Source organism: Physeter macrocephalus, chromosome 11 (assembly GCF_002837175.3).
Source record: "Physeter macrocephalus isolate SW-GA chromosome 11, ASM283717v5, whole genome shotgun sequence".
In the NCBI taxonomy this organism is placed as follows: domain Eukaryota; kingdom Metazoa; phylum Chordata; class Mammalia; order Artiodactyla; family Physeteridae; genus Physeter; species Physeter macrocephalus.
The window spans coordinates 12,053,533-12,073,828 of NC_041224.1; the positions used below are offsets into that span (position 1 = coordinate 12,053,533).

At 44.7% G+C, this 20,296-nt stretch overlaps 2 protein-coding genes and 1 pseudogene across 11 annotated transcripts in view; 2 read left to right on the forward strand and 1 right to left on the reverse strand.

The window, feature by feature from the left end:
• The window catches only part of NMT2 (N-myristoyltransferase 2), a 60,450-nt gene extending 55,653 nt beyond the window's left edge, over positions 1-4,797 (forward strand). Inside the window, exons 11-12 of the mRNA XM_024116368.3 lie at positions 1,574-1,711; positions 1,897-4,797. Coding sequence (XP_023972136.1) covers positions 1,574-1,711; positions 1,897-1,917 — 159 coding nt within the window. The 3' untranslated portion in view covers positions 1,918-4,797. The remainder of the gene's footprint in view (positions 1-1,573; positions 1,712-1,896) is intronic.
• Positions 4,798-5,145: 348 nt separating this feature from the next.
• Positions 5,146-9,691, reverse strand: RPP38 (ribonuclease P/MRP subunit p38). Of its 10 annotated transcripts, none has more exons than XM_055087743.1 (4): positions 9,239-9,428; positions 8,013-8,056; positions 7,310-7,439; positions 5,146-6,087 (listed from the first exon to the last, which is right to left on the reverse strand). In XM_055087743.1, the coding sequence occupies exon 4, from the start codon at positions 6,075-6,077 to the stop codon at positions 5,229-5,231; it is 849 nt and encodes a 282-aa protein (XP_054943718.1). In that variant the 5' UTR covers positions 6,078-6,087; positions 7,310-7,439; positions 8,013-8,056; positions 9,239-9,428; the 3' UTR covers positions 5,146-5,228. The 10 variants fall into 10 exon arrangements, with proteins under 10 accessions (XP_054943718.1, XP_028351147.1, XP_054943721.1 ...); XM_007125315.4 differs by lacking the exon at positions 9,239-9,428 and adding an exon at positions 9,451-9,687 and having other exon boundaries at positions 5,154-6,087; positions 7,321-7,439; XM_028495341.2 differs by lacking the exon at positions 9,239-9,428 and adding an exon at positions 9,451-9,687 and having other exon boundaries at positions 5,154-6,087; positions 7,321-7,439; positions 8,009-8,056.
• Positions 6,689-20,290, forward strand: LOC112062305 (serine/threonine-protein kinase MARK2-like; annotated as a pseudogene).
• The last annotated feature ends 6 nt before the right edge of the window (positions 20,291-20,296 follow it).

Below are 20,296 nucleotides of genomic sequence, written 5' to 3' on the forward strand. Positions count from 1 at the left end.
CAGACCTTAATTTAAAATACTTTGTTGCTAAAAAAAAATGCTAACCATCATCTGAGCCTTCAGCGAGTTGTAGTCATATCAGAGATCACAGATCACCATAACAAATATAATAAAGAAAAAGTTTGAAATATTACAAGAATTACCTAAATGGAACACAGAGACACGAAGTGAGCAAATGCTATTGGAAAAATGACTCTGATAGACTTGCTTGATGCAGGGTTGCCATAGACCTTCAATTTGTAAAAAACACAGAATCTGTTAAACTCAATAAAACAAGGTCTGTCTGTATGGGGAAAATATGAGTGTGTTGCAGTGAATAATTGGCAACAGTAGGTTTTTTGATTCAAATAAATAGTCTCTGAATTTTAAAATTAAAGAAATTTAATTTTAGCTATTAGAATTATTAAAAGAATTTAAAATGAAAAGAATTAAATTCAAAATGTTCCTTACTATATTTGCATTATTTTTCTATTTCCTCAGTGTGGTAGTTAGGATAATTGTTAAATTCTTGCTACAAATAAACATTTTCTAAAAAGAAATTGAAATCAGCTGACAGGGACATTTTGATGTAATTGCTGACTGAGAAGATAAATATTGTTCACGAGAAATTGGGAGCAACACTTCAAAATTGTCTTCCTTGTAGTCTTCTAGTATTTGATCATTGGAAACATTTTTTAAAATTATAAGTGGATCCCCAAATCAGCATTCTCCTTTGCTTCTTTGATCTTGTAGCTCATTTTCAACTACCTCCCCAAAAAGGCCAGTAATAAGTTATGTAAGGTAAAACTCCTGAGAAATAGAAATGTAGGTGCTTCATCTATATCACATTTTGCATAGTATTATCTAACCTTTTTTTAAAATTGTTTTTACTATTGAAATGTTACTAAATTTATTTCCCATTATCAGCCCAAGACAGATACACGATTTAAAGTCTTTACAGCTTTGATTTCTTGGCATAGGTTCAGGTAAGTCAGAACGTAGAAAGGCCAGTAACTAACAGTTCTGGTGATAGAGCCATCTAGGCAACTGTTTGCTTCAAAAACAGGGACCAAATATTTTCTGAAATTTTAATAGATTATTTTCTGTCAGCCATCAGACTGCACTTTTCTTTTTTTTTTTTTTGTGGTATGCGGGCCTCCCTCTGCTGCGGCCTCTCCCATTGCGGAGCACAGGCTCCGGACGCGCAGGCCCAGCGGCCATGGCTCACGGGCCCAGCCGCTCCGCGGCATGTGGGATCCTCCCAGACCGGGGCGCGAACCCGGTTCCCCTGCATCGGCAGGCGGACGCGCAACCACCGCGCCACCAGGGAAGCCCCAGACTGCACTTTTCGATTCAGCATTTCTGGACAATCTTGCTGACTCCATCGGAGTCACTGCTTGCTAGTTTAATAAGACAGTTTTGAACTGAATTCCTAACCCATACTATATATTGCAGACATTACACCTTATTATGAATGCATTATCAATTCAAGCTATTAGTAGGGGAATGAAATGTTATACTGAAATACATAATATACAAAACACTCTAATCCTTTGAAACTTTAAAATTAAAAAAATTTTTTTTACGTTGACAGAAAGGATTTGATGTATTCAATGCGCTAGATTTGATGGAAAATAAGACATTCTTGGAAAAACTCAAGTTTGGCATAGGCGATGGCAATTTACAGTATTACTTGTACAACTGGAGGTGTCCAGGGACAGAGTCCGAAAAAGTAAGTGAAGTTGATAAACCTTTGTAAACTTGATAAATTTACCTAGAAAATCCCATATTTGCTTCTCTTCGGATTGTTGAGAGGTTTTTTCTTTAGTATCTTTTTAAAAATTTAGATCTATTGTACTACATTATAATTTTTCTTGCTCACCTGTTTTTGCTATTCCATTTCTTCCCTCCCTTTAGGTTGGACTCGTATTACAGTAGATGGATATTTCTGTTTCTAGAACTCTGATGGCAACATTTGTTAATATCCTAGTTAATGATTCCTGGACCTGCCATTCCAAAGAATAAAAGCACAACCTAAGTGACATCGAAGTGTCAGTAACAGAAAAGATGGAAAAACATCCATTGGTGACCAATAGAACACACTTCTAGCTAGAATGTTAACATTCATCCTTTTTTCACTGTTGACCCATTTGTAGGAGGGATGGAAGGAGGATACAAAGAGCACATTCCTCTGATTTTCAACCTTCTGACTGTCTCTCAATGAAGAGAAGGTATTTGTCCCTCTCTAGAAAAATGGACCACTTTTCTATGGATTGAACAGAAATCACAGAATCGTGTAAGAAAATCTTTGCCATTGTGTGGAGATAAACTGCTGCCTTTCTGTTTATTAAGCGGGGGTCTGTGGGTCCGTGTAGCAGAATGAGGGAGCTGGAAAGGGTTTACTTATGTCACTACACATGATCTCATCGGGAACATCTACGGAGCCAGCATTTCTGTAACGCAGTGATGAGCGGTAGGTGTTAAAGTGAAGAGTGAGATAAAAATGTACTGGTTGACTATTTCTCTAGAAGCAAAGTTGCCAAATCGATAAACACACAAATGGGTACTTTGATCTTCAGCAGGTTCGTGGATTGGTTCCAAAGCAAGGTTTGGGGCAAACATTAAATGTGTTCTCTGAAGAGCACACAACCCTGGCAAACTATAGACTGTTCTGCTCCTGCAGAGACTCTTTTCTTCTCAGCAACAGCCAGGGTATGTGAGGAAAAGAAAAATCAAAGCCCTCAAGTCAGAAGACATGCCCAGTGGAGTTTGAGTGCCATGAGGACACTGATAATTTGAATGTTTTTTATTACTTATGCAGAATTGCACATATTTCTGTATCCTGACTCTAATTTATCATGAAAGCTGTCGTGCTCTAGGAAGGTGTCTTATTTGTAAATAAGTTTTGTGGTTTTGTTACTGATGGTGTTTTTATCTAGGATTTGAAAAACCAAGTTTCTCGGTGTACATAGATAATGTATATATCACCAATAGCCCAAGGGGAAAAAGATGCTGGACAAGGCCACCTAAAACGGCCTCGACTCAAATACCACAAAGTAGATACTTCTTCCTGCCTTTATGTACCAGTGCCTAGGCCGTTCAGTCCAGGAAAATCTAATTACCTTTGACAACAGGATGCCCTTCCTTCGTGTTATAAGTAGTCAAAGGACACAATCATACCTTATAAAAACCAGGCAGGAGCTAGCACACTGTGTACAGCCCACGAGCTAAGAATGGTGTTTACATTTTTGAATGGTTGAGGAGAAAAAAAAATAATGTTTTGTGACACATAAAAACTACAGGAAATTCAGATTTCAGCATCCATAAATAAAGTTTTATGGGAACAAGGCCTCATTCATTCATGTGTTGCCTGTACGTGGCAGGCAGAGTTGAGTTGTTCCGACAGAGACTGTGGACCCAAAGGCCTAAACCTGGCCCTTTAGGGAAAACGTTCTATTGCCCCTGATTTCCCCTAAAAATCAGAAAGCCTCTTTCTGCAGCTTCCCGTCATCCTGAAGGCCACCCCACAGCTGTGGCACCCTGGGACCTCCACTAGGGGGCATGCGTGGGCTCCGAAGTCATCCTTAATTTAGGACACCACTGCTTTCCTTCTGGAAGACGCAAGGGAAGACTTCTCCTATAGGATGATTCAAACCCAATTGCGTTACCTTTTTTTCCCTAATGTGAGGAGGATGCCTGCAGAAGCAAAAGTGAATCAATTCACTGAAACACCAGAATTAAGTAAACAAGATTTTTAACATAATCCAGTCGAGGATCCAGTTGGGAATTATGTTCCACTCATTTTTATCGCACAGTCTTACATGAAGTAGGTTTTCGAATAATTGCAGGATTGTCCCTCAGAAATTGTGTCACGGGCTCACCTCATGACAAAACTGTGGCATTGTTCCTCTATTCACTTACATAATTGCAGTTAATAGAGTTCATGTTCTTTTACTCAGTAATTTTTAAATACAGTAATTTATAAATTATTAGCACATTTGCCGCTTTATAATGCCTCTTTATAATTTACGCATGTTACCAATGAGCATTTTAAAGTAGAAAATCAGTACAGCTGCTTGTGTTTATAAAGTAGCCGTTAGAACTAAATTTCAATGCAATATACAGCGTCTTATAGATTCAAAAAACCCACACCACCCCGTGTCCTTTGTCAGTAATGGAGATGCTCTGGTCCATGCCGTATCCGTGCCCACACACCCCGCCTTTTTTTGGTCAAGATGGCATTCAGTAAATTTAAATAGAGGTGGCATAATCCACAGATCAACCAGAATTTAGGCTGAAAGTAAACTTTGGCAAGCCAGTACCTTCCCCGTAAATTACAGAAAGCACCTTTTCCAAACACATGCTGTAAACAGCAGATGCTTTAACACAGAGCACTGATTCTGCTCCATAAACTAACACGAGTGACCTCTGTCATGGCAGACCCACCTCTGAGCATCCAAGCTCCTCCGCTTATTTTCTTATTCTCTTCCTGCTTTATTTCACCTAATTACCATCATACTTTGGATACATGCTAAAGTCCCAAGGAAGTAAGTTAACCGTGTAAAGCGGTGAATTCTACCTAGTCAGAATACCTTATCTAGCAATTTTGATAAATGTTTAGCCTTTCTCCCAGGCCCACGCTTAGGCCTGCCTACAAAGAAAGGCAAACTGACAGTAAAAAATGATAATGTTTCTGAGGACAATGTATTGCTTGGCATTTACTATCTTTCCTTTACAACTAACTGATGGCGCACCTGCCATCCAGTTTCATCTCCCCCGCCAACTAGAACTGTGTTTGTGTGGCCTATTTGCCAAGTTTGGATGGAAAGATATCCAGTGTTTTCCTTTACAACTGATGGCGCACCTGCCATCCAGTTTCATCTCCCCCGCCAACTAGAACTGTGTTTGTGTGGCCTATTTGCCAAGTTTGGATGGAAAGATATCCAGTGTTGCAGGATACAGGTGTCCTTGCTCACAAGCATTGCGCCAGCCTTTTAAAAAGTGAATTTATACAAGCACGGACATTAGTTTCAATAAACTTCTGATACTCATACTGCTGAACATTCTCTGCACTTAGTGTCCCTAAGCTTCAGCGTATCTGTATTCTACAGTCAGAGAATCTTACACGTTTGAAAGGAACGATACTGAACGGTGTCCCAAGAATGTATGTAAAAGTCATTTTATTCATTTCAAGGCTTCTCTACGAGGTGTCGTTTTACAACTGTATGAAGTGACGGGTTTATACAAGATTACTTTGAAGCCGTTTTTTTACTTTTGGGTGGTTTCCTTATCTTATTGGGGTTTGGAATCAGTTTCTTTATTTTCAGGGGTTGTAACACTGCAGCCTGCTGACCCTCAGCGAGCTTTCTCTTGGGTTTAGAGAGGTCTTCGAAGGAAGTGTCCAAAATCTCTCTGTCTTGGCTTTCCAAAGGTTCCACCTCCGGGTCCTCCCCGGGGTCTTCAAGTGCGTCTCGGAGCCACGGCACGTCCAGACGGGGTACCCTGGGGATGATGGCCCTCACTTCCTCCGCAAAGGCAGCGGTGTTTCTTTTGAACCCCAAGGCCAGGACGCACGTCAGGCCCATGGCGGGTGCGAGCCTCTCGCTGAGCCGGGGCACCTGGCAGGCGGGGACATCTCTGCTGGCGCTCAGCGGCACCAGGTGCGCGGTGACGACGGCGGGCTTGGCCGACTTGCACGCCAAGACCAAGAGCAGCTCGTTCCTCTCCAAGGCTCTGGTGACCTCGTTGATGCCGATGGCAAGCTGCTTTCTGACTTCGGCAGGGGTCCACCCTGACGCCTGGGGCCCGCCTTCTGGCTTTTCCTCCTTCACACCCTCACCAGTGTCCACATCCATGCTGCGCGTGTCTCCGCGTTGTGTTTTCAAGGCGGGCAGCTTTTTCTTTCTCTTCCTGTCCTCGGTCTTCTGAAGCCCAAGAGATTTAATCCTGTCCTCCAGGGTCTGTAGTATGAAGTGCATATCCTCCCTGTCCAGGGCACCCCAGCGGATGGTATACGGGTTGTTCAATGACGTCTTCACAGGTAAAGGTCTGGTCTTCCGCACAGAGCCCCTCCCTGGTGCCTGGGGGGCGGCGGCCATTCTGAAGACGCTTCACAGAGGAGCAAAACGACAAAGGAAAACACGTGTTTAGACATGCACGCCTTAAGGATATCTTGGCTGTGCTTTTCTCATTTTGGAAAGGCTAAAGCAAGCCTACTTATATAGGACATATATACACGTACATATATGTATGTGACCATACACCTAACTTCTCTTTTAAGTTTTCCCCATTTTTTCCCGTGACTTGGTCTTCATTCATATACATGCAATTTATGAACGTCTTGCGTTACTGCGATCATACTGAAATTCTATTTATTTCCTTTATTTAAAATGTTCCATGTTGCTACTTGTTCATAATTATTTATCCTCTTCGGGACCTCTGGTATTAGTCTGACAGATTTGTTACCATTTTCTGTATTGCCCTCTACTTAGGCTTCCATCCACCCGTTCAGCAAATATTCACTGAGCACCTCCAACTCTTGAGTCATGGGTACCGGGTTTCAGCCTTGAACAAGTTCCCACCATCACCTCTGTGAGTCCCCGAGTCCGCCTGCCTCAGTACACAGTCTCTAAGGGCCCCGGAAGCCTCTGCCTTTCATAATTAACCAGCTGTGATTTTTTTTTAAGAACTGGGACCATAATGTATGCACATGACTAAAAATCCAAATGATACTTTCATTCTGTGCCCTTTTGTAAGTCTCCTTCCCTCCCTGGACCCTAAGTTTCTTGTCTGTCTTGCCTATAACACGGATACACAGATTTCCCCTTCCCCTGTTAAGTCCAAGCTGGCCATTCCTCCGGCTGGCAATGTGATGAAATCCAGGGAAATGTCGTAATGAAATTTAAAGATATTAATCTGTTAAGGCAAAATAGTAACAGGGATCCTTGCTGGGGAAGTGTTATAAACCACTCATCTGAGGACATGTCCTGTTTGCCCTGCCCAAAGGCAACTCCATATTCCTCTTTCTTCCCTCAGTTTTCTTCCTGGGCTCAGCCGGGAACCACAGGGACCCAAGTTGCAGAACTGAAGGAAGTTAAACGAGCCAGCTCTGGAGAAGCCTGGTTTGGAACTGTTCCTGTCTTCAGGTAACCAGATTTTCTCATTCCAGGTCATTCATCCCACGCACACCTACTGCCCGCTCCCCCGGGCGCCCCCGGCAGGTGAAAAATGCGATCTCCAATTAAACGCCCTCCTAAGAGCCCGGGCTGCTGCTGCTGAGAAGCAGGTATCCCGTGGAGTGTGTCAGAAGGCACTTTCCCCCAGCAATTACTTGGTTCTCACCCGATTCCTGTGTGATGGCCTGTGTGTGGAGGACGAAACAGACTCAGGTTAAGTACCGTGCCAGAGTCACAACTGGTTTCCCAAATCCAAATTTTATGCTCTTCCAATCCCGGCTGCACCTAAAAAAATAATCTGTGACTTTCCAAAAGGTAGAGGTGGTTGGTCCGTACCCCAGGTCTGCTGAATCGGAATCCTGGGGAATACAGCAGGGCACCTGTACTTGTCAAAAAGCTGCCCAGCTTAATGTGATACAGAACCGGGATTGGGCACCATTGGTGTAGGCCAGGGGTTCTTTCCGCAGTGGACAGGCCTGAGACAGGGTCTCCTGACCTCCACTGGCCTCAGACCTTCCTGCTACGTCACCTTCTCACGGAAAACCAAAACTCAGCTCCCTGGGGTGTGAGCTCAGACCTCGTTCATGTCAGCGTTGCCCACTGCTAGAGACTCGGCGTCTGCCCCCTAAGCTACTCCCTTCCGGGGCAGCCCTCCCATCCCCATCATCCCCGTGCGAAGCAGGAGGCAGCTCATCCAAATCCAAGGGGGTGACTGGCAGAGGCTGGCACCAGGTTGAAGATGGTCAGGAAAAGGGAAATAAACGACCAAGGAGCAAATATGAGGATCTGTCGGAGCTCTGCCAGACCACAAACTACAGTTCCTGTGCCTCAGCATTCAAACAGGGAGTACGTACTTACGGTTACGTGCTGCTCTGGGCATTAGCTCCTCCTGTCTTCAGAATCTAGGCGAGGGAGACAAGAGCCAAGTGGTTCAGATAAGTAGAGACTCACGGGACATAATCCAAACCCAAAGTGAAACAAGTAGCAGCTCTGGAGGAGACAATTGGGAAGGCCTTGCTGAGGTGCTTTTGGAGGCCTCTGCTGCCCATGAGGTCAAGTGCACACTCCCTGGAGTGACATCCAAGGGCCCCCATGTCACCAGCAGCCTTCCTCCTCCCACCCCACCGCAGAACCACATACTGTATAATGAGGTCACCAGTCCCTCCCCTCCATGGCTTTACGCACATTCCTTCTGCCTGGGCAACTGTTCCCGCCCTCAGCCCCACCACCTTTCTTACTTGAACAAGTATTTGTGGATTATCCACAATGCACCAAGCCAGAAAGATTATGAATTAAAGCAAAAACAGCCACTGAACTCACTGGGCTTAGAATCTATGTGGGAGACTTACCCACAAGTAAACTATGTGATGCATATTAAGGTCAGGGACCTACAGGATCCTGAGCAGAGGCCTGACTCAGTTGAGGGGGTCAGGAAGGGCTTCCCGGAGGAAGTGACCTTTTAACCCACACGTAAAGAATACCCAGCAAAGGGAGTACCTATTCGGAAGAGCATCCCAGGGAACTGCATTAAAGGAAATGATGTCAGTGTCGCCGGGGCAGAGACGCTAGAGAGAGCGGAGAGAGTGGGAAAGCCGAGGGAGGACCAGATGGTGAATACACTTTGCAAACCGTACAGTGGGAAGCGGTTGTAACGTTCAAAGCAGAGGAGTGGCGTGCCTGGAAAGGCGTCATAGAAAGATCTTTGGGGACTCGGGCCAGGAGGAGTCCTTTGCCACGACTGGAAGCAGCAAAGAGGCTCCAGAGTAGTCCTGGTAAGAAATGACGGTGGCCTTAGCTAGAGTCGCCGCAGAGGGGATGGACGGAAATGCATGCTGCTTGAACCAGTTAAGAGGTGCAATCCGCCCGACTAAGAGATGAACTCGGGGTAAAGCAGAAGGCCTCAGGGAGGACTCCGGGTTTCTGGATGTGGTAGCCGACCCCCGAGTTACTCTCTTCCTATGGTCTGCCGCCTCTCTATCGAGTGCCTACCTACTTCACTACTTAACATACGCGACTGGAGTCATTTTCTGGTCCGCCTCCACTTCTAGACCGCGGAGTACAGAAGGGCCAGGGTGGGGCTTTACCTATTTCTCGTACCCGACAGACGCTCAACTCCAGGCAGAGAGCGCAGCATGAGCCAAGGCCCGGACGCAGGAAAACACGCCGGTACGGGCGGGGGCGACCCCAGGGACGGGGAGCCTGGGAGACCTTGCGCGCGCCCAGCCCAGTCCCAGGCTCGACTCCCACCAGCTGCCCCTCCGGATCTCAGACCCCCCCCCCCCACCGCCCCACTTACGGTCGCCACTGCGCCGGTTCCACGTGGGCCGCGTTGCGCGTGCGCAGAGCCCACGTCTTCCCGGGCCCCGCCTTCCGATATGGTGGGGCGGGGGAAGGGGAGGAGGAACGGCTCAGAGAACACATTTCATTCTTCTGCATCGGGCCACTTCCAAACGGGAAAGTCGGCCCAGGGCGTCGCGACCGAGCGACGGAAGGTTTCCCTAAAAACCTTGAGTTTAGGAGCGGGTCGGAGGCTCTGGATAAGGCCCTCCAGCGTCAGTGCGCAGGCGCATTGTGTGTCTCGCGAGACTTCGGGTTGCCTGGTAACCGGCCACCTGCTCTCTCCGTTGCCCAGGCTGGGGAGCAGTGTACCGCGGTTAGACTCCGGAGCCTGGCGGTCTCACCTCACGCCACTCTCTTCTAACCCAATTTCTACCTTTCAGTGCCTGGCAGTCTGAGCCCCTCACTTTTCACTTTTCTGTTTTTGGCTTGCCTAAGGGAGGCAAAATTCTGACCCAGTTCCCCCATCACCGAGCCTCTGCCGAATCCCCGGCACCGTGGAAATCAAGATAAATGGGGGATGGGGAGGTGGATTGAGGAAACCACGTGTTTACAGGCACCAAAGTAGGCGATCTTGAGCCCCGGAAAGAGGAGAATAAAGGCTATCTTGAGTTCTGCGACAGCGGTTCAGAAAACTCCACCAGATGTCTGCTGTGGCGACTCCAGCCAATGGAGACTTGAATGGTTACGAGTGGAGTTGCTGGGAAGTCATGGGCAATTGTAAGTCAACTGAAGAACACTTTCAAGGTCAAGGCTCTGAATCTGTTGATTTACCCTTGTCGAGAACCAAGACCGAAACCTTAGGTAGCTTCTGACACAGTGAGCTTCCTCCCTCCCCACCCCCTTTCTTTTCCCTTTCCAGTCTAACTTAGCACTTTTATTCCTCTTCTAAATATCTTCCTTTTCTCAATCTCTTCTTCACTGCTCGTTTTGTTTCCCATTCTTTGGTCTAGTTTCTGTGGTTTCAGTTTTCATCACCTACATAGTACCCGACTGGCCATAAACAAAACGGAAAGCTATGCGTGTGGTCAAGAGTATTGCGGGTTAGACGGGGTAAAGTGCAATTTTTTTTTTAAATCACCGTTAGAAAAATTAAAAAGAACGAATTTACGAGTTTGAGTGTAACGACAGGCTTTTGTTTCACAGAAAGAATAGTAAGAAATCGTCATGATGAGCTGCAAACATGCAGTTCTAAACTAGTCTCAGATCGCAAACAGTTTTGGGCAGCCCCACCTCGTTGCCCAACAGAATTCCTGTTCTTGAAATGTCACTAACTGTCTTGATTCATCTCTGTCCTGTTTCTATCATGTCTATCGCCTTATTCATTAGAAACAAGATGGGCGTTTTGGGCATTGGAAGGCAAGAAACTCGTGTCTTGTGATTTTTTAATATAATACTTAAAATTTGGGGGCTTCCTTTGTGGCACAGTGGTTAAGAATCTGCCTGCCAATTCAGGGGACATGGGTTCGAGCCCTGGTCTGGGAATATCCCACATGCCGCAGAGCAACTAAGCCCGTGTGCCACAACTACGGAGCCTGCGCTCTAGAGCCCGCGAGCCACAACTACTGAAGCCCGCATGCCTAGGGCCCGTGCTCCACAACGCGAGAATCCACCGCAATGAGAAGCCCGCGCACCGCAATTAGAGAAAGCCCACGTGCAGCAACGAAGACCCAACACAGCCAAAAAAATAATAATAATAAAATAAATTTATTTTTAAAAATACTTAAAATTTTTGGTGGGGACTAGCCTTTATACTACCACTGATAAAGGCTGTGACCCTAGACCCTAAGGCAGATCAAGTGAAAAAAAAATCTATTTATAAAGATTCAGACAGTAGGTCCAACCACAGTGTTGCCTGTGTTAAGTAATAGCTTAGACTTCATAAATCATTCAACCCTTGAAACTAGTAAACTCTTGAAAGAGCTTCAGCACCCTCAGAATAATGTTTTAAATTTTAAGGCTAATTACTCCCAAACTGACTCAGTTTTCAAAGTGATAACTCTGGCTTTTGTTGTGGTAAATTGCTAATTATGGTTATCTTTGTTAGATTTAAATGGAATTAGATTAACCTGTGACCCAGTAATTTTTTGGCTTCTTATGTGGTCAGTGCAAACAGTTATACTTAATGGTGGCAAAGCTGAGATTAAAATGTTAAATGTAAGAGTCAACTGCAAAGTCATTATTTTTTTTCAAAGTAATGAAAACATAGTACTTCATCTACTGTAAAATTATAGGCTAATGACTTAGTCCTACAGAGTGGCTCTCAAACATTCAACGAACCTGCGCTGATTTAAGAAATGATAAAGTATCATTTCAAAGATAAATAATGAATGTAAATCACATTTTAAGTAATGCCACCAAATACAAGGTTTTAAAGCCCTCAGTAGAAATTTTTGGATAAAAAGATGAGAAATTATTCAATCAAAGTGGAAGGTAATTATAATTTTAAAAGAATGAAATATTTGTGAATCTTATGTTTTAAAAGTAATCTGATAAATATTTTAAAATCTAAAAAAATAGTAAAATAAAAAATAAAGTCTTCTGAGATCTAGCTCTTAAGCTGTAAGACAAATAGAAACACGTATCTGATTGAAATGCTAGAGTAATGGGAAAAAAATATGTGTAAGTTTTTGTACCCCTAAGGTTTCAGATTTGTAGCCTGAGCATCTTCTCTGCTTATATTTGCTCTATGAAAATTCGCAGCCACTACATCCATGGCTCTGGAGCAAGACCAGCTAAGGTCGAGATCTTAAGTTCATCAGTAACTAGTCACCTGACCCTAAAGCAACCTAATTAACCCTGTCTATCAAGTGATAAAAATAGTACCTGTTGTGAGGGTTAGAAGAAATAATCTACTCAACTTGCTTAGTACAGTGCCTGGCACATACAAACTGTTTAGTAAATGGAATTGATGAATCTAGTGACAACCTGAATTAAGAGTTAGGTTAATAAAAATTAAGCCTCTGTGATTTTAGTGCTTCTGTTCTATCTTAAGACCAATCAATATAATTTCCACAAAATTTTTGCTAAAATGAATGACTGCATTTCAAAGGTAATTTCTCTCCCATTTGTATCACTCAAACATTGCAACAAAAAAGTAAAAAGAAAAAAAGTTGTCCCACGACCCAATTGCTACAAAACACATTGCCTTTCAGTGTTCCCTTATAACTTATTTCACATTTAAGTGTGCACTTACATTGTTAAATAATATAGATTAAATTTTGTGTGCTCATTTTCTTTCCGTATAACATTTTCCCCCATATTTCCCAAACATAGTCTTCAAGTTATCACTTTAGCTCACATATTTGGTATCCTTTTCTAATCAGTTTACTTTTTATTAATAGCTGTTACCGCGTTTTTACCGTGTAGAACCTCAGCTTGGTCTTTGAATATAAAACGTTCTTTTTATATTCATTGTAGAATTGGACTGTGGTTAAATTTATATGCTTGCCATGATGTAAGAATGATTTAAGAGACTTGGTGATAAGTTCTGTCATTAGCCACAATTTTTTGATGAGAGACAGTTACCAACAAGAAAGTTTGTCAATAGAAGAATATAAGAGAATTGATCACCAGATTCTTCTTTCCCTCTGTGGCACCCTAATCTTTGCTCTGTGTGTGTGTATTAGAGTTCTCCAGAGAAGTAGAACCAGTAGGAGATAACAGGTGTGAATTATGGAGCCTGAGATGTGCCACAATCCGCTCTCTGCCAGCTGGGAACCCAGGAAAGCTGGTGATGTCGTTCCAGTTTAAACCCAATGGCCTGACAATCAGGGGAGCCGATGGTGTGAACCCCAGTCCAAGGGCAGGAGAAGGTGAGATGGGGTGTCCCAGCTCAATCAGGGAAGCAAGAAACAAGGGGGGAAATTCCTCCTTCCTCTGACTTTTGTTCTATTCAGGCCCTCAGTGGATTGGATGACGCCCACCCGCATGGGGGAGGGGGATCTACTTTACTGAGTCCCCTGATTCAACTGCTACTCTCGTCCAGAAACACCCCCAGAGACACACAAAGAAATAATGAAATAATGTTTAATCGGGCCAGTCAAGTTGACACATAAAATTAGCCATCACAGTGTGATCGTTACTATGTCATACATAACAACTGTTATACAAACAGTAATCAGTTATTTTAAAATCAGTGACTAGAAGAACTTTAGTGATGAGCTGCAAAATCAATGACCTTTTCAGTCTGCAGGTAACAAAGCATCCTGCTGAAAGTTGTTATTCAGTAGTTACTATCTGTCGTTAAAGTCTGGATCTTTTCCATGATTGGCTCATTTGACTATACAGCATCTCAGCAAAATCCCAAGGGCTTTCCGTACTTGTCCTTGTCCATCCTCTGAATTTTGGCACTGGCCCTCAAGCTTGTCCTCTCAAGCTCACGGTTTAGTGGTAACAGCTCCAATCATCACATCCTACACAACCATGTGGTGGGTGGCAGTAAGTTTTCCCTCATGCATTTCTTTCTTTGTATCGGAAAGAAAAATCTTCCCAAGAATCCCAGACAGACTTCCTCTGTGGCTCATTGGACAGCATTGGTCACATGCTCACACCTACACCAATCACTGGCGGAGGGGAATGAGTCAAAAAAGACTGGCTGAGACCAATTGTGAGTCTTCTCCTGGAGATGGACCCTGAGCATATCATGGCTCCATAACTAAACAGAAGTAGGATTGTTGACAAAAACGAAGGGGGAAGGCTGCTAGGTGGGGAACCAATGATATCCCCGGTAGGGAGACATTTTGTTTAATGGAGTTCAGTTGCAGAATATATTAATTGGACATGCATATGTAAAACACATGCAATATGATAACCAAAAGAGCAGGGTGGAAACAAAATTATGAGCCATGTGTACTTTAATTCAGCCCTGTCTACGTATTATCATTGAAACCAAGGCTAGAAATGACACAAGTTTAACGAGGAACATTAAACAAATAGAAGGTTGTTGGCAGTGGTACCTTGAGAAGACAAAGCTCTGAGCTAGCCATTATATCTTGTTAGGCTGGATAAAAGCTGGAAGATATTTATGAACCTTTACTTTGAAAACTCTAAAAATATAAATATTAAACCAAATGAAAGTAAAAGTGCCTCCTGTCAGATATTGTCTTTTTCTGAAACTTGTTACAGTGAAATCATCCTGGTTAGTTTTTTTTTTTAATAAATTTATTCATTTTATTTATTTATTTTTGGCTGAGTTAGGTCTTCGTTGCTGCGCGCGGGCTTTCTCTAGTTGCGGTGAGCAGGGGCTACTCTTTGTTGCGGTGCGCGGGCTTCTCATTGCGGTGGCTTCTCTTGTTGCGGAGCACAGGCTCTAGGCATGCGGGCTTCAGTAGTTGCGGCATGCAGGCTCAGTAGTTGTGGCTCACAGGGCACAGGCTTAGTTGCTCCGTGGCATGTGGATCTTCCCGGACCAGGGCTCGAACCCGTGTCCCCTGCATTGGCAGGCAGATTCTCAACCCCTGCGCCACGAGGGAAGCACCTGGTTAGTTTTTTGCAAGTTCTCTTCAAAAATCCTAATTTTAAAATGATGTGAAATGTAACCTTCCATGTCTAGGCTATGCCTACTTAGTTGTTTGTTTTGGGAAGTTGTACTGGTTGTTTGTTGTTTCAGGAAATTATATTTATTAAAATATTTTTGTATAAAATTATTTATTCATCTAAAGTTGTAACATAATCACCTGTACCATAATCACTAATTCAGTGTTAGGACATCACTGACTTTCTAACTTTACTAGCTTAGAAGTGACTTGACCTCATCTTTTAGTCAGAAGGTACTAAGAATCCCGTTTTGATTTTCTCCCCATGGACCAGTTCGTAATGGATTTGGTAGCACTAATAGACTCATTTCAAATATACAACACCAGTGTGAGTCTTTTCACTTCCTTACTTGTGAATATTCATCATTGACAGGTGTTTAGGCCAATCAGACCATGAACAAATTCAGCCAGTCACACAAAACCAAATAGCAGAAATGCAGAACCGTATCGCAGTAGTTAATGTATCATTTAAAACCACTTATATTTATGGAAAAAGCTGATATTTCTGATTAGTGACTAGTAAAATGATAAGGTTAAACTCATCATAGAAAATGTAACAAAGCAGGAAAAAAAATAAAATCAGTAGAAAATTTTAATCTATGTTCAAAAGAAAATCTTTGAAAAATGAAGTTTGCTTCATATATAACTTTTATTTCAGTGTAGCTAGTATGAGCTCTTCAAAGCCAAACATTATTATACCTTTTCAAACTAGAAATGAAAAAGCTGCTGAAGCATCCCACAGGTTTTAATTTGCTTTTTTTAAAATTTATTTATTTATTTGGTTGTGCTGGGTCCTTAGTTGCAGCTCGCTGGCTCCTTAATTGTGGCATGCGAACTCTTAGTTGCGGCATGCGTGTGGGACCTAGTTCCCTGACCAGAGGTTGAATCCAGGCCCCCTGCATTGGGGGCATGGAGTCTTAACCACTGTGCCACCAGGGAAGTCCCCAGGTTTTAATTTCTAATAAGGTAAATGTTTATAGCTATAACCCGTTAATCAAAAAGCTCTTGGTGGGGGCCTCAATAATTTATTTAAAAGAATAAAGTGTTTTAGAGTCCACAAAGTGAGAAAACCACTGTGATGATCCCCAGCTTGGATGGGCCCATTTCTTGGTATGGCCTCACAAGAAGCCATTGTTAATGAAATTTTGAACCTTTATTTAGCTCCCTGGCTGGGCTACTTTTCAGTTCTTCTAGCTCAAGATGCTGGTTTTCAGTGACTGGAAGAACTCTGACCAACTTTTCTCATTGATATGGTGGGGTTTTTGTCTGTTACTAATTTTTACTTCTTTTTTCCTCCATTTTTTCTTTGTTCTTTTTTCCTTCTTTTTTTTTTAAACTTTTTTTCACATTTTCATCTTTTTTTTTCTTTTTTCACTTTTTTCCTTTTACAATTATGTTTTCTCTCTTCCCTTTTACTTAGGTTTGTCAGTATTTGGTTTTGTTTATTTGTACGTCTGGCATTATGGTTTGGTTCCATTATAAAGATCAGTTCATTAGGGGGAGTCTGGAAGTGATTTTCTTTTGAGGTGATTTGGGTCAAGTTTCTGACCAGCTTTCCCCAATTTTAAGTTGACCTTGGGACACCTCGACTCCCAGGTCAGCAGTAAGTCCAACATGCTGCAGTCATCTCAGCCATCTCTGCTGAGGAGGACACCATATTGACAGCCACTGGCAGTCAAGACCATCGCCAAGGGCAGCTTGGCCAAGCTGAAGTTGGCCCAGTACATCCTGACTTGGGAAAGAGGTAGTCATGAAGATCATTGACAAGGCTTGGCCAAACGCCTCCAAACTCCAGAGACGGTCCCTTGAAGTAAGAATCATGAAGGACTTGAGCCATCCCAAAACAATTATTTGTAGTGATCCACTCTGCCTTGTCAGGAAGTACTCAGTGGCAGAGATGTGTTTGAGTACCTAGTGGTTCATGGAAGTCCACAAGAAAAAGAGGTCCTGGCAAATTCCATCAGTGGAGTACTGTCACCAGAAGTGCGTTATTCATAGAGTTAAAGGCAGAACACCTGCTTTTGGATGCTGGTATGAAGATCACGTTTGGAGACTGGCTTCAGCTACGAACTCACCTTTGGCAACAAGCTGGATACGTTCGTTGGCAATCCCCCTCGATGCAGCCCTGGACACTTCCAGGTCAAATAAGATGGGCCCACAGTAGATGTGTGGAATCTGAGGGTCATCCTATATATACTGGTCAGCAGACCCCCGCCTTTTGTGTGGGTTTTTTTTTGTTGTTTTTTTTTTTTTGCGGTACGTGGGCCTCTCACTGTCGTGGCCTCTCCCGTTGCGGAGCACAGGCTCCGGACGCGCAGGCTCAGCGGCCATGGCTCACGGGCCCAGCCGCTCCGTGGCATGTGGGATCTTCCCGGACCGGGGCACGAACCCGTGTCCCCTGCATCGGCAGGCAGACTCTCAACCACTGTGCCACCAGGGAAGCCCAACCCCCGCCTTTTGATGGACCCCTGCCTTCAAGGGGCAGCAGGAGTGGGTAGTCAGTGGTATATACCGTATGCCCTTTCACGTGTCCAGGAAATGTGAAAAACTGCTCAAGAATTTCTCATTCTCAATTCCAGCAAGAAAGGCACTTTAGAGCCCATCCAGAAAGATCCATGGATGAATACAGGTCATGAAGATGAACTAAAGCCTTCTGTGGAGCCACTCTCTGAGAACCAGGAACCCTGGCCAACTGAGTCGATGGTGTCCATGTATGACAACATGGAAGAGATCCAGGGCTCGTTGATGGCCAGAAGCACAGCCAAGTCATGGCTGTCTATTTGCTTCTGAGGTACAAGAGAGCTCAGCAAGAGGGCCACGTCATTGCCCTGAAACCCCAGGCCCCGGTGGATCTAACCAACAGCAGCACACCAAGGACCCGCCTGAAGTTTCTGCCAACACACAGCAGTGGGGTGTCAGCTAGCTAGCTGCCCCGCCACTAATTCCCATCCTAAGAATATTCAGAGGAACAGCACAGAACATAGGCCACCTGAGGAGGACCAGGTGTCAGGATGGAAGGGCAGCAGCAAAGCCAAGGAGGGGAAGAGAGCACCTCAGCTTCAGGAACAGCGTCCTCTCCACCAGCACAAATCAACGCAGGAATTCCCTGCTTCAAGAGCAGGCCAGGCTTGGCCAGGCCTCCACGCAGAAGGGCAAAGATGGCCCAACTGTGCCAAGGTCAAGGGCTCCACAGCCTCTGCACCCCTCCACACCCCAGTCTCCCTGACAAAGCCATGCCTGCATGGGGATCCTAGCGGTGCAGCTCACCGAGGCCTCGGGGCCGTGCCCCACAGAGGGAAGCTGGGATGTGTCCCCAGCCCAGCACAGACTCTCAAGTGCGTGCCTTTGGCCACTTCTTCCACCCACACATGAGAAGTAGTGGCAGAGCCTCAGAAAGAACCAATTTGCCCCAGGCCGTGTCCAAAGGAAACTCCATCCACTGGGCAACCTCCGAAGGATAAGCCACCCCAGCCTTTCCTCCGAAGGGCCAGCAGGGTGCTTCTTCACCAGGTTCAAGTTCAAGTTCATCCTGAAACATCGGTGTTTCAGGTTTGCCAGAAGGAACCCGGAACAGAGGCCGATGGCAGACACCCCTCGCGGAGCTGGATCAGGGGCAGGGAAAAGGAAACATCATGGGGGGCCGGGTCGCGCCCACTACACTTGAAGATCATGAACTTCACGGGGCCCAGTGAGAAAGTGCAGAAGATCGACCAGGTGCTGGAAGGAAACAGCGGCCAGTGAGGGCTGAACAGGAGATCGGCCCTGCTCTGGACGCAGGGCAGCCTGGCCGAGAGGGCCTTGCGCAGGTGTCCAGCCGCCCACGGCCATCGCTCAGCGGAGTCCCATTTCAGTGGACAGCCACACCTCCGCGGGCGTGGACAGCACCCCTCCAGAACTCACTGCAGTTTCACCTTCAAAAGGTGGCCGGGAGCCTCCAGGGAGACACGAGCCTCCAGGAGCCCCGCTGGCGTCGGGGCCGCCTCTCTCTTCTGCTCGTCCTTAGCCCGCTCTTCTCCCGTGCTTGTGGGTGAAGGGAGCCAGTGTGGTGAGACGGCAGTTTGGTACCGTATCAGAGCCCTGAAGGGGTTCTTCCCGGGAAAATCTCATAGGTGAGCTTTACCGAGGGCCTGACGAGCATTAGAGCCACCTGTATGCCAAAACGAGTTTGGGGTTTATCATAAGAGAGCTGGGAGGTCCCTGAAACATGCAGGCAGCAGGGGTGCCCTTTGGATGACAGGACACTAACTCTGGCTGCAGGGTGGAGAAGCCATGGGATAAGTGGCCAAGTTTCCTTGTGTTTCGAAAGTGGGCTTTTACCCCAGGGATTGGAAGTGAGGGAGACGCAAGAAAAAAGTCGGCTCAAATGTCACTGACTGCTCGGTGACCTCTCCTTTGTAATTTTTTCCATTCGACATGATTCATTCCAGAATACAAAAATGGGAGCATGCTTTGCCAACTTGTTTTATGTGCTAGAGTTTCAGTGCAATGCCAAGAAAAATTCAAGAACTTTCTTCTATGGAACATGACTCATGGATGTTAAAATTTCTATAGAAGAGCAAAGTGCCAAAGACAATCCTTCCTGAAGAAGAACAAAATTGAGAAGCTTTAATGATTAAGACAGTGTGATGGGGGCTTCCCTGGTGGCGCAGTGGTTAAGAATCCGCCTACCAGAACACTCCATGACAAAATCACAGCAAGATCCTTTGTGACCCACCTCCTAGAGAAATGGAAAACAAAATAAACAAAAATAAACAAATGGGACCTAATGAAACTCAAAAGCTTTTGCACAGCAAAGGAAACCATAAACAGGACGAAAAGACAACCCTCAGAATGGAAGAGAATATTTGCAAATGAAGCAACTGACAAAGGATTAATCTCCAAAATTTACAAGCAGCTCATGCAGCTCAATATCAAAAAAACAAACAACCCAATCCAAAAATGGGCAGAAGACCTAAATAGACATTTCTCCAAAGAAGATGTACAGATAGCCAACAAACACATGAAAGAATGCTCAACATCATTAATCATTAGAGAAATGCAAATCAAAACTACAATGAGGTATCACCTCACACCAGTCATAATGGCTGTCATCAAAAAATCTACACAGAATAAATGCTGTAGAGGGCGTGTTGAAAAGGGAACCCTCTTACACTGTTGGTGGGAATGTAAATTGATACAGCCACTATGGAGAACGGTATGGATGTTCCTCCAAAAAACTAAAAGTAGAACTACCATACGACCCAGCAATCCCACTACTGGGCATATACC